The sequence below is a fragment of the Odocoileus virginianus genome, unplaced genomic scaffold (assembly GCF_023699985.2).
Source record: "Odocoileus virginianus isolate 20LAN1187 ecotype Illinois unplaced genomic scaffold, Ovbor_1.2 Unplaced_Scaffold_16, whole genome shotgun sequence".
Classification (NCBI taxonomy): Eukaryota; Metazoa; Chordata; class Mammalia; order Artiodactyla; family Cervidae; genus Odocoileus; species Odocoileus virginianus.
Genome location: NW_027224278.1, coordinates 769,691 through 783,550, shown reverse-complemented (window position 1 = coordinate 783,550; position 13,860 = coordinate 769,691). Strand labels below are relative to the sequence as shown.

Sequence of the window (13,860 nt, the reverse complement as noted above, 5' to 3'; positions counted from 1 at the left end):
TTTAGTTGTAGGAGATCTGCTCTGGTAGGTGCAAGTCTTTTCCACTGATGGCCGTTCTGAAAATAATTGTGATTTTGGTGTGCCTGTGAGAGGAGGTGAGCTCAGGGTCTTTCTACTCTGCCATTTATTCATGAATGGACACTTAGGTTCTTTCCATGTCTTAGTTATTATGAAGAGTGCAGTGATAAACATGGGAGTGCAGGTGCCTCTTCAAGATCCTGATTTCATTTCCTTTGTATGTATACCAAGAAGCAGGATCGCTGGATCAGATGGTAGTTCTCTTTTTAACTTTTGGAGGAATCTCCACACAGTTCTTCATAATGGCTACATCAATGTACATTCCCACCAACAGTGCACAAGGATGCTTTCTCTACATCCTTGCCAACATCCTTGTCATCCTCTGACTTTTTGATAACAGTCATTTTGACAGGTACGAACTGATATCTTACTGTGGTTTTGATTTGCATTGCCTGATGATTAGTGATGTTCAGAACATATTCATATACCTGTTGGTCACTTCTCTGTCTCTTTTGGAAAAATGTAATGGTATTCCATAAGTTCTGCAGGCTTTCTTCATTCCTTTTTTTCTCCTCTTGACTCAATAGTGTCAAAAGATTTATCTTTGAGTTTGCAGATTCTTTCTTCAGCTTAATCAAGTATGTTTTTAAAGCTCTCTTGCATTTTTTTCATTTCATTCACTGTATTCTTTAGCTCCAGGATTTCTGGGTTCTTTCTTTCTTTTTCAGTGTGTGATTCAGCAGCTCCAGTTCCAGCGAGGGCACAACAGCATAGACCACATGCAGCTCGATCAGCTGAGGTCAGTGTCAGCAAAATTATGGAGGGTCCTTGGTTGTCAAAGCTTTGAGTGTCCATGATGGTGGTGAGGGTTGTTGACCTCCTAGGTGGTGAAGGCTGCTGGGGTTCTTTTGTTCTTCTTTTCACCTATAGACTGAGGTCCTAGCTGAGGGGATTCTTGGTGCTGGGTCTGGCATGTGAGCACACAGGCCTGGGTAATAGTGCTGGTTTCTGGGGGCAGAGACGTACGTGCATTTGTGATGATTCCACTGTTTGGAGTCCAGGTGCCTAGTGTGACAATGGAATTCACTGTGCCTGTGTTTGGAGCCTGAGCACACCTGCTATGGTGGTGCCAGTTTCAAAGGTACAAATGGACCATTATCCAAAAGTAAACCATACGCTGGGTGTATGGCAGGTCTCACCATATTTAAAATAACTGTAATCATACAGAGTTCGTTACATGACCACAGTGAAGTTAAAATATGAAATCAGCAACATAGACCAGGGTCTTTATTTAGCTTGAGCTTTATAATCAAGATAGAAAATTTCTCCTCAAGACACATAGAGCAGAGTTTTAATTTGTCTTTAGAATTTAACTGATCACCAAAGTAGTTTACAAGCTTCTGAAAATATTGATATTTTCAATAGCATTGTCTGCCTACACACACACACACATTCTTTGGTTTAGACAATTACAATCATATTATGCATACTGTTTTATAACATTTTTGCACATTTTTAATTTATTCATTCATTGAAAAAATGTTTATTAAGTATCTACTATAGGCCAGGCACTATAAACATTGGGGATTCAATGACAAACAAGATGACAAGGTCTCTGAGACCTTGCAACTTAGCTGTAAAGCAGACAATGAAGATATAAACATGAAGAAACAAGATACTTTCAGAGGTATTATTAGAGTTCTGTCAGGGTCTCCTTCACTCACTTCCCACAAAAATACATTACTGAAGTATAAGATGAGTTTCTGGGTATGAAGGTGAATCTATGGTTTTATATGATAAGATTGGTTTTGATTCCCTAGAAATTTCCCCATGAGAATTTATCTCCAGAAAAGTCATGAGTGTAAGAGAATGACTACAATTTGTCAGGTTTAGACATGGTCAGTGTCCCTCCTGATCACCAGACTGGATGCATTTGAGTCATGCTGGAGGGAGGTAGGTGATGAGAAGTTGACCGTCATGTTTGTCCTGAAGGCTTCACAGTGGTTTGATGGTATGTGCGCATGCAAGACGAGATTATTATGCACTTACCAACAAAACAAATGTTCACAAGGCACTCAGAAACATATTTAGCCAGCCCCTGTGTGTTAACTGCAGATATAAATGTATATTCACCACTACAGTCTAATAAACACACTTAAAAGGTTGGCCCACAGCAAGTAAAGGCACTTTTTAAAGCAAAGACTTTTAACTTAAACATTTGCTCTGGTGCATGCGTGCATGCTCAGTCATGTCCAACTCTTTGCAACCCTATAGATGTAGCTCCACCAGGCTCCTCTGTCCATGGGATTCTCCAGGCAAGGATACTGGAGTGGGTTGCTCATGCCTTCCTCCAGGGGATCTTCCCAACCCTGGGGTCAAACCTGCATCTCTTGCATTTCCTGCACTGTGGGCAGATTCTGTCCCCACTGAGCCACCTGTGAAGCTCATTTGATATGGTTCTATCATTAAAATGCCTTGCAATTACCAAAATCACCTGAACCATTTAGCATGTGATGAGCTAGTGGGCAGATGTGACCTAGTGGGCAAAAAACCACGTGAATGGCCAGTGAGGCAAACACTGCTGTTAGTAAAAAAATAATATAAATAACTAACCTGGATTTTCCATTGACATGAAGACAGTTTCTCCCGAGAAGGGGAATAGGGTGAGTGTATCTTCATAGACCATTTTGTGTTTGAAGGTATATCCAGAGAAGAAGACAGAGAGGAAGTCAATTTGGGCTCCAACACTTAGAATGTACCAATACGCCACCTCATGCAAACAAACTGACAGCTGCAAGCTATCAAAAACATAGCCATTGATGCCTGCAAAAGAAATAGAGAATAGAAGATTTGAACAGTATCTGGATTTATTATTTTTGATTGTCATGATATGATTATAAATGATTATAAGTTATGCTCTGTATCTTATTCTCAAAAGGAGATAACATTATACCTTCCAAAAAAGCAAACTGTAATGCTTGATTAGCTAGGTTTCAATCTCAAAATGAGGAGAGTTGTAGACCATGGTAATGATGCATTTAGGTGCTATATGATGGGCAGGAGGTTAATGAGGAGGAGAGCATTTGCATGGTCTCAGTGTATCTCCCTACACACTGCTTATTAGTTGCAAAGAGAAAAATAATAACTATACAGAGGAAAAAAAATAAGAAAATCCTTGATCTGGTGATTAAAATTCCAAATTCAAGGAAACAAATTTCAAAGAATCACGACAGCTAGGTCCAGGACTAGAGCCTGAACTGGGAAGAGGAAATGCTACAAAGAATAGCATTAATTGATACAACTGGAATATTGTCTGTCAATTAGATAAACATATTATATTATGTATTAGATAATGTATCAATGCTACATTTTCTGAATTTCATAACTCCACTTTAATTATGTAAGAGAATATATTTATTCATAGGAAATACACAATGGAGTATTAAAAGATAAAGGGATATGATGTCTACAGTCTATTCTCACTTTGAAAGTAAATTATAAAATATGTATATAAAAGAAAGAATGATAAAACATAGCAAAATCTTAAAAATGAGTGGATCTGGATAAAGTGTATATGGGAGTTCTCTATTATTCTTGCAGCATTTCTGTAAGTTTGAAATTATTTCTGAATGAAAAGTAAATAGAAGTAAAATACATTTCAACTTATTAAGAGAATTGTTTCTGAAAGCCTCTTCCATATATGTCTATCCAATCAATAAATGTTTGTCTACTCTGCAAGGTGGTGGCCCACAAATCTAGTAAGCTATGCTCAGACACTAGCTTAGTGCAACTAACTGAGAATCAAAGTTTCTTCTCTTCGAAGTGATAAAAGGTATTTTAAAGCTATTGTAATTATAAGCATGGTCTTAATGCAGGTATGGTTCCTGGTGGTTCCAATGGTAAAGAATCTGCCTGCAATGCAGGAGACCTGGGTTCCATCCCTGGGTTGGGAAGATCCCCTGGAGAAGGGAATGGCTACCCACTCCAGTATTCTTGCCTGGAGAATCCCACGGACAGAGGAGCCTGGCAGGCTACAGTCCATGGGGTCACATGGAGTTGCAGGTATAGATGATTATATCAATCAGAACATAGAGTCCAGAAACAGATACAGACATAAATGGAAATTTAATATATGATAAAGGGAACATCCCAGAACAGCAGCAGAAAGAATGAACTATTTGGTAAATGCTAATGGAAAAGATGGCTGTTCATGTGGAACCACAGAAGACCCTGAATAGCCAAAGCAATCCTAAGAAAGAAGAACAAAACTAGAGGTATCACACTTCCTGATTTCAAACTATACTCCAAGATATAATGATTAAAATAGTATGGCAAAAAAGAAATAAACAGTATGGCACTGGAATAAAGAGAGACACATAAATCAATGGAAAACAACCAAGAGCCCAGAAATAAACTCTCACATATATGGCCAACTAATAAATGACAAGTGAGCCAAGAATATTCAATGGGGAAAAGATACTCTCTTCAATAAATGGTGTTGGGAAAACTGAATAGCCACATACAGAATGAGTTTGGACCTTTACATTACATGATACACAAAAATTAACTTGAAATGGATTAAAGACTGAAGCATGAGACCTGAAACTGTAAAACTAGAAAACATAGGGAAACTCATCTTTGCAATGATTTTTTGGATATGACACCAAAAGCACAAGCAACAAAAGCAAAAATTAATAAGTGGGACTATATCCAACTAAAAATCTTCACAAAAAAATAGCCAATGCAATGAAAAGGCAACCTATGGAATGGGAGAAAATATATGTAAATCATATATCTGATGTGGGATTAATATGTAAAATATATAAAGAATTAATATAATTCAGTAAGAAAACAAACAAACACAATCAATTTGATTTTAAAAATGGGCAGGGGAACTGAATAGACTTTATTTTCCCAAAGAAGACATACAGATGATCAACAGGTACAGGAAAAGATGCTCAACATTACTAATCAAATGTGATCCTCCATGAAATGTCAGAGAAAGAGAATTACTTTATGATTCCACTTACATGTGGAATGTAAAAAGAGATGAGCTCATACAAACAGAGAGGAGAATTGTGATTATGAGGGGCTGGGGTGTGTGTTGGGGAAATGGGTCAGTGTTGGTCAAAGGGTACAAACTTCCAGCTATATAAGAGGAAAAAGTTCCAAGGATCTAATGTACAGCATGGTGATTTTGTTAGTGATACTGTATTTTATATACTTGAAAGTTGCTAAGAGAGTTAGATCTGAACTGTTCTCATCACACAAAAAAAGAAATGGCAATTATGTGATCTGCTGGAGGTGTAAGCTAAAATCATTATGGAAATCAAATCATTTTGCTGTATGTAAGTGTATGAAGTAGAAACATTATACACCTTAATGTTTAATACAATGTTGTACGACGACTTTATATTAATAATTCTGGAAACAAAACAAAACAAACAACAACATTCTCTGTATAATGGGTAAAATTTCAAAGGCAAGTCCCCTCCAACAATGAAAACAGAAGTGTGCAGAACTTCCAAAATAGTAAAGAACAATTGGAATTTAAAAACACTTAATGGATCAAAAAATTTAAAAGAAAAAACTTAAAATTTAGAAAAAAGGAAATACAAAATCAGACAACACATATAAATCCCATGCAGATAGAATAAATTTCCCATATATGCAGAATACATCATGAGAAACGCTGGGCTGGATGAAGCACAAGCTGGAATCAAGACTGCCAGGAGAGAAGAAAAAAAAAAGACTGCCAGGAGAAATATCAATAACCTCAGATATGCAGATGACACCACCCTAATGGCAGAAAGCAAAGAGGAACTAAAGAGCCTCTTGAAATGAAGGTGAAAGAGGAGAGTGAAAAAGTTGGCTTAAAACTCAGCATTCAAAAAACTAAGATCATGGCATCTGGTTCCATTACTTCATGGCAAATAGATGGGGAAAAAGTGGAAACAGTGGCAGACTTTATTTTTGGGGGCTCCAAAATCACTGCAGATAGTGACTGCAGCCATGAAATTAAAAGACACTTACTCCTTGGAAGGAAAGTTATGACCAACGTAGACAGCATATTAAAAAGCAGAGACATTACTTTGCCAACAAAGGTCCGTCTAGTCAAGGCTATGGTTTTCCAGTAGTCATGTATGGATGTGAGAGTTGGACTATAAAGAAAGCTGAAAGCTGAGTGCCCAAGAGCTGATGCTTTTGAACTGTGGTGTTGGCAAGGACTCTTGAGAGTTCCATGGACTGCAAGGAGATCCAATCAGTCCATCCTAAAGGAAATCAACCCTGAATATTCATTGGAAGGACTGATGCTGAAGCTGAAGTTCCAATACTTTGGCCCACCTGATGTGAAGAGCTGACTCATTAGAAAAGACCCTGATGCTGGGAAAGATTGAAGGCAGGAGGAGAAGGGGATGACAGAGGATGAGATGGTTGGATGGCATCACTGATTCAATGGACATGAGTTTGAGCAAACTCCAGGAGATAGTGAAGGACAGGGAAGCCTGGCATGCTGCAGTTTGTGGGGTCGCAAAGAGTCAGACATGACTGAATGACTAAACAACAACAACAATGATAGTTCCATCTTTAAACTTGAGGGGAACCTCCAAACTACTTTCTATAATGGTGGTACCAACTTCCATTCCCACCAACAGTGTACAAGGGTTCCCATTTCTGCACATCCTTGCCGACACTTGTTATCTTTTGATAACAGGCATTCTAATGGATGTGAGGTGATATTTCATTGTGAGTTTGATTTGCATTTCCAAACTGTCTTCCAGAGTGACTACCTGATTGTACATGCATGAGGGTTCCTATTGCTCTGCACTCTTGCCAGTATATTTAATGTTATCCATTTTGTTTTATTTTAGTTGTTAAAATAGCCCTGGAGTGATATCTCACTGTAGTTTTAATACGCATTTCCTTAATGGTCAATGATGTTGAGTAACTTTTTCATGTGCTTATTTGCCTTCCATATATCTTCTCTGGTAATGTATTTATTCAAATATTTTATCCATTTTTAGGGGTTTGTTTTCTTACTGCTGAGTCTGAGAGTATAGATATGTATATGTGACTAGCAAATATTTTCTCTTTTCATTGTCTTTATCAGTATCTTATGTAGAGCAGTTTTTCCTTTTGGATGAAATTCAATGTATCAGGTTTTTCCTCCTATGAATTTTGATTTTGGTGTTATTTATCAGAACCCTTTGCCTAACTCCAGGTCATGAAAATTTCCTTCTATTTTTTTAAAAAACTTTTTGTGGTTTTACATTATGCATTTAGATCTATGATTCATTTTGAGTTAATCTTTAAGTGTGAGATTTAGGTTGAGGTTCATCTTTTTTTATATGGGTGACTAACTGTTCCAACACTATTTGTTGAAAAGACTATCCTTTCTCCATTGAATTGCATTTCTGTCTTCATCAAAAATCAGTTAGCTGCATGTGTGTGGGTCTATTTCTGCAGTAGACACTCTATATCATCCAACTTGTGAATACAATGCCATCTTGGTTACTGTAGCTTTATGTGCTGTGCTGCACTTAGTCACTCAGTTGTGTCTGACTCTGCAACCCCATGGACTGTAGCCCACCAAGCTCCTCTGTCCATGGGGATTCTCCAGGCAAGAATACTGGAGTGGGTTGCCATGCCCTCCTCCAGGGGATCTTCCCAACCCAGGGATTGAACCCAGGTCTCTTGCATTGCAGGCAGATTCTTTACCATCTGAGCCACCAGGGAAGCCCAAGAATACTGAAGTGGGTAGCCTATCCCTTCTCCAGGGGAACTTCCTGACCCAGGAATTGAACCTGGGTCTCCTGCATTGCAGGTGGATTCTTTACCAGCTCTTGAGCTACCAGGGAATAGAAGTCTTAAAACCAGATAATATAGTATGAGTCCTCCAACTTGATTTTTCTTTTCCAAAATTGTTTTGGCTATTCCTGTGCCTTTGCATTTCCATATGAGTTTTATAATATACTTTTCCCTACCAACAAAAAATATCATCATGGGATTTTAATAGGAATTGCATTAAATCTATAAATCAGTTTGGGAACAGCTGACAACTTCACTCCATTGAGTTTTCCAATCCGTGAATGTTGTATGTCACTCCACTTATTTAGGTCTTTTAAAATTTCTTTCACCAGTGTTTTGTAATTTTCAGTGTACAGATCCTGCACATTTTGTTAGATTTTTGCCTAAGTATTTCATTTTTTGAGGCATTATAAATGGTATTATTTTTGTAATTGAACTTTCCACTACTAGGCTATTGTTATATAGAAATTTATATGTCATTTTTGCATTCTGAAATTAGACTAAACTCACTTATTTCTAGGGGCTTTTTTTGTGGATATCTGGAGATTTTCAATGTAGATAATCATGTCATAATCAGTTTTATTCCTTTACTTCCAATCTGCATGCTTTTAAATCTTTCTAATTTCCTCCCCCAATTTACTTGCGGCCAACTACTTTTCAGGGTTCTCAGACAGCTGCTCAATGCATGCTGTTAAGGAAAAATCCAGTAGGATTGACAGAGTGATTCTATTTTAATCAGAACCAGAACTTTAGAAGGCACATATTTTTAATTTAAATGGCTTCAATCAGATCGGTTTCAAAAAGACTGTGGTAGTTATGCACTAGCATTGTATGATAGTATCCTTTTACTCACAAGCCCACTAGTAATAGGGCTCCCCTGGTGGCTCAAATGGTGAAGAATCTGCTGCAATGTAGGAGACCCAGGTTTGATCCCTGGGTCAGGAAAATCCCCTGGAGAAGGGAATGGCAACCCACTCCAGTATTCTTGCCTGGAGAACCCCATGGACAGAGGAGCCTGGTGGGCTACAGAACATGGGGTCGCAAAGAGTCAGACATGACTGAGCGACTAACAACAACCACTAGTAATAATTGTATTATAATTTTGCCAGTCTGATAGGTATAAAGTGTTATCATGATGGTATTCAATTTTGCATTTCTCTATAGTGAGATTGGAATTTTTTTCATATTTTTGACCATTCTGACTTGTGTGAATGTATAAACACATACACATATGTGCTCCCACCCAAACTTTTATGCTGAAGTTCTAATCTCTAGTACCTCTGAATGGGTCTGCATTGAGACATAGCATCTTTAGACAGGTAATTCTTTAAAATGAGATCATTAAGTTTCTTCTGAGTCCCCCTCCTTGGCTGGTAGATGGTCTTTCCTCTGTGTGTGCACATGTCTGTCTACAACTTTCCCTATAAGAAGAAACCAATCTTGTTGACTCCTTGATCTTAGACTTTGACTCTCTAGAATTCTGAGGAAATAAATATCTTCTGTTGAAACCACCCAGTTTGTGGGATTTTGTTATGGCAAGCCTAGCAGACTAATACAACATATATGTGTTTATATATGATTATACAGTCATGGAAAAATATGTTTTAACATGGGCTACCTGAACACAAAATGGTTAGTGGAAAGGTATAAGATGGAAGGAGGTGGGCAGGTAAAAGTGAAGAGGAAGCCAAATAAATATAAAAAAGATCGGAGGAGCTAAGGTGGCAGAGGAATAGGACGGGGAGACCACTTTCTCCCCTACAAATTCATCGAAAGAACATTTGAACGCTGAGCAAACTCCACAAAACAACTTCTGATCGCTAGCAGAGGACATCAGGCGCCCAGAAAAGCAGCCCATTGTCTTCGAAAGGAGGTAGGACAAAATATAAAAGATAAAAAGAGAGACAAAAGAGCTAGGGACAGAGAACCGTAATAAAGGGAGTGGTAATAGAGGAAGTTTCCAAACACCAGGAAACCCTCTCACTGGTGGGTCTGGGGGAAGTTTTTGAATCTTGGAGGGCAACCTAACTGGGAGGAAAAATAAATAAAACCCACAGATTACATGCCTAAAAGCAACTCCCAGCAGAAAAGTACCCCAGACACTCACATCCGCCACCAGCAAGTGGGGGCTGAATGGAGAGGAGCAGGCGGCATTGCTTAGGGTAAAAAAAGATCATGTTTTAAACTTAAAATATATACAATAAAGCTGGAAAAAAGATGTTGCATTTTTTTCATGTACAATGTCTTGATTAATTTGACTGTTAAACTGTTAGAGTTGGCAACTGTTTTACCAGCTATATTTATATATAAAATTGCATATTCCCTTTGTACTTCATGTGTAATTTACTGATTGAGTACATTTCATATTAAGGTTTATGTATGTTTGGGTAAATGAAAATTGTGTCTCTTATTTTATTTATCCTTTAAAATAAACTTCTCTAGATATTTGATGCCTTCTAAAAGGAAATATATATGTATTTTGTGATCATATTTATGCATTTATATAAAAGTTCACATGCTCATATATAATAATTTTAAGGAAATATGACTCTTGTGAGGCATATAAAGTAATGCATTAACTGCACATCTATTTGGCAGTTTCAACTTCCCTTTATCCATTACTCTTTGGACTCAAATGCTGGATCACTTACTGTGCATGACGTTGGAGACTTGGAACTCTGGATCCTGGGGCTGTACTCCATTGGGGAGGAAGCGCTGAATATTCTCTGTGAGGTACCAACTTTTATTCTCATCAAATACAGAAAACAGGATGACATTTCTTTTGTCTGACATCATCTGTTAATTGCATGCATTGAAAGAAAGAAAGAAATGTTACTAGTACTATCAGGTAGAAATTAACAGCCTGTGATGGAAGTGATGGCATGTATATGATATATCCATAATCCTCTAGATCAATGCCATTTTTCCCTTAGGGTCACTATTCTGGTATGTCCCAGGACTTAGGAGTGGGAGTGTATGCTATGAGCAGTGAATGTATGTTTAAAGCAAGTGTGTCCTCAGGGAAAGAGGTTACTGGACCCATTAAACTTAGTTTCTTCTGGACCCAAGGTCATATGCTGGATGATATTTTTCATGGAGTCTGTAGCCTCATTCTCTCCATGTTCAGATTAGAGGATTTTCACTCTTTAAAGACCCAAGTGATTATTCAAAGTCTCTCTTAAACAATTTAGTCAAATCAAGTAAGATGAATGCCTTCCTAAACTTTCATCGAGCAAATGTCCTTCCACAAGGCTAACTATAAAAAATTAAAAATAGAAAACATAAATTTAAATAACAAAGTTAAGATGAATCATAAATGTTTACTAACACTAATACTTTTAAGTTTTATAATACAAAGTTTAAAGTTTTTTTTGAGAGGAGCTGTTTGTATCTGAACCAAAGTTACAAGTTGTCACTTGCTAAATAAATCTGTTAAGATTTAATGTATAAACTTCAGTAACATGTATAAATTTCATTTTGTATAACCCATTACTACAGAAATGAAAATGTTGAGGGGAAAAGATGGGAAAATATAGGTATATTTCCATCTTCTTCCAAAAACTGACAGGAAAACTATAATTAGGAAAAATTAGTCAGGGAAGGTACTAGTCCAAATGTATGCTGCTCTGGGTTTGTGTGCCAAATGTTTTATCTGTATTAAAGTTCATGAAATGTTTTCAGAATAGTCAGTCAGTTCAGTTGCTCAGTCGTGTCCAACTCTTTGCGACCCCATGGACTGCAGCATGTCAGGCTTCCCTGTCCATCACCAACTCCCGGAGTTTACTCAAACTCATGTCCATTGAGTCGGTGATGCCATCCAACCATCTCATCCTCTGTCATCCCCTTCTCCTCCTGCCTTCAATCTTTCCAGCATCAGGGTCTTTTCAAATGAGTCAGTTTTTCGCATCAGGTGGCCAAAGTATTGGAGTTTCAGTTTCAGCCTCAGTCTTTCCAATGAATATTCAGAACTGATTTCCTTTAGGATGGACTGGTTGGAACTCCTTGCAGTACAAGGGACTCTCAAGAGTCTTCTCCAACATCACAGTTCAAAAGCATCAATTCTTTGGCATTCAGCTTTCTTTATGGTTCAACTCTCACATCCATACATGACTACTGAAAAAACCATAGCTTTGACTAGACAGACCTTTGTTGGCAAAGTAATGTCTCTGCTTTTTAACATGCTGTCTAGGTTGATCATAGCTTTTCTTCCAAGGAGCAAGTGTCTTTTAATTTCATGGCTGCAGTCACCATCTGCAGTGATTTGGAGCCCAAGAAAATAAAGTCTGTCACTGTTTCCACTTTTTCCCCATCTATTTGCCATGAAGTGATGGGACTGGATGCCATGATCTTAGTTTTTTGAATGTTGAGTTTTAAGCCAGCTTTTTCACTCTCCTCTTTCACTTTCATCAAGAGGCTCTTTAGTTCTTCTTCACTTTCTGCCATTAGGGTGGTATCATCTGCATATCTGAGGTTATTGATATTTCTCCTGGCAATCTTGATTCCAGCTTGTGCTTCATCTAGCCTGGCATTTCGCATGATGTACTCTGCATATAAGTTAAATAAGCAGGATGACAATATACAGCCTTGACATACTCCTTTCCCAATTTGGAACCAGTCTGTTGTTCCATGTCCAGTTCTAACTGTTGCTTCTTGACCTGCATACAGATTTCTCAGGAGACAGGTAAGATGGTCTGGTATTCCCATCTCTTGAAGAATTTTCCACAGTTTGTTGTGATCCACACAGTCAAAGGCTTTGGCATAGTCAATAAAAAAAGTAGATGTTTTTCTGGAATTCTCTTGTTTTTTTCTATGATCCAACGGATGTTGGCAATTTGATCTCTGGTTCCTCTGACTTTTCTAAATCCAGCTTGAACATCTGGAAGTTCTCAGTTCACATACTGTTGAAGCCTAGCTTGGAGAATTTTGAGCATTACTTTGCTAGCGTGTGAGATGAGTGCAATTGTGTGGTAGTTTGAACTATATATCATAAATAATCAAATAGACACACAGTCAAGCCTCAGCAATATGGCAATGAATTATTTTGAAGCATTAAGCTTATTAAAAGATGCATGCTACTTGGAAGAAAAGTTATAAACAACCTAGACAGCATATTAAAAAGCAGAGACATTACTTTGCTGACAAAAGTCCATCTAGTCAAAGTTATGGTTTTTCCAGTAGTCATGTATGGATGTGAGAGCTGGACCATAAAGAAAGCTGAGCACCAGAGAATTGATGCTTTTGAACTGTGGTGTTGGAGAAGACTCTTGAGAGTCCCTTGGACTGCAAGGAGATCCAACCAGTCCATCCTAAAGGAAATCAGTCCTGAATATTCATTGGAAGGACTGATGCTGAAGCTGAAACTCCAAAACTTTGGCCACCTGATGTGAAGAACTGACTCATTTGAAAAGACCCTGATGCTGGGAAAGATTGAAGGTGGGAGGAGAAGGGGACAACAGAGGATGAGATGGTTGGATGGCATCACTGACTCAATAGACATGAGTTTGAGTAAGCTCCGGGAGTTGGTGATGGACAGGGAGGCCTGGCATGCTACAGTCCATGGGATCACAAAGAGTCAGACACAACTGAGCGACTGAACTGAACTGAACTTTAGCTTATTAAATTCAGAGTATTTAACTTTATTTTTCTAAAACAGCAGAAGTGGTCCAAATTCTAAGCATATTCTGAAATATTTTATATGTTTCCTCAATTTTACTCAGGTTTCCCTGATAGCTCAGTTGGTAAAGAATCCACCTGCAGTGTAGGAGACCTGGGTTCGATCTCTGGGTTGGTAAGATCCCCTGGAGAAGAAAAAGGCTACTTACTTCTATATTCTGGCCTGGAGAATTCCAGGAAATCCATGTCGTCGCAAAGAGTCGGACACAACTGAGTGACTTCCACTTCACTTCAGTTTTATTCAACAAATATTTGTTGAACTACTAAATGCCATGCATTATGCTACATGTGTTCATTTAGAAGTATTTTGAGTCAATCACAATGAGATATACAGGGGAGACATCTAGGCAGTCATATAGA

At 38.0% G+C, this 13,860-nt stretch overlaps 1 protein-coding gene across 3 annotated transcripts in view; it reads right to left on the bottom strand.

Moving 5' to 3' along the window:
• F8 (coagulation factor VIII) overlaps nt 1-13,860 on the bottom strand; it is a 149,363-nt gene that overhangs the window by 72,612 nt on the left and 62,891 nt on the right. For all 3 annotated transcript variants that reach the window (XM_070462882.1, XM_070462883.1, XM_070462884.1), the window contains 2 exons: nt 10,479-10,623; nt 2,632-2,841 (listed from right to left, as the gene is read on the bottom strand). In XM_070462882.1, coding sequence (XP_070318983.1) covers nt 2,632-2,841; nt 10,479-10,623 — 355 coding nt within the window. The remainder of the gene's footprint in view (nt 1-2,631; nt 2,842-10,478; nt 10,624-13,860) is intronic.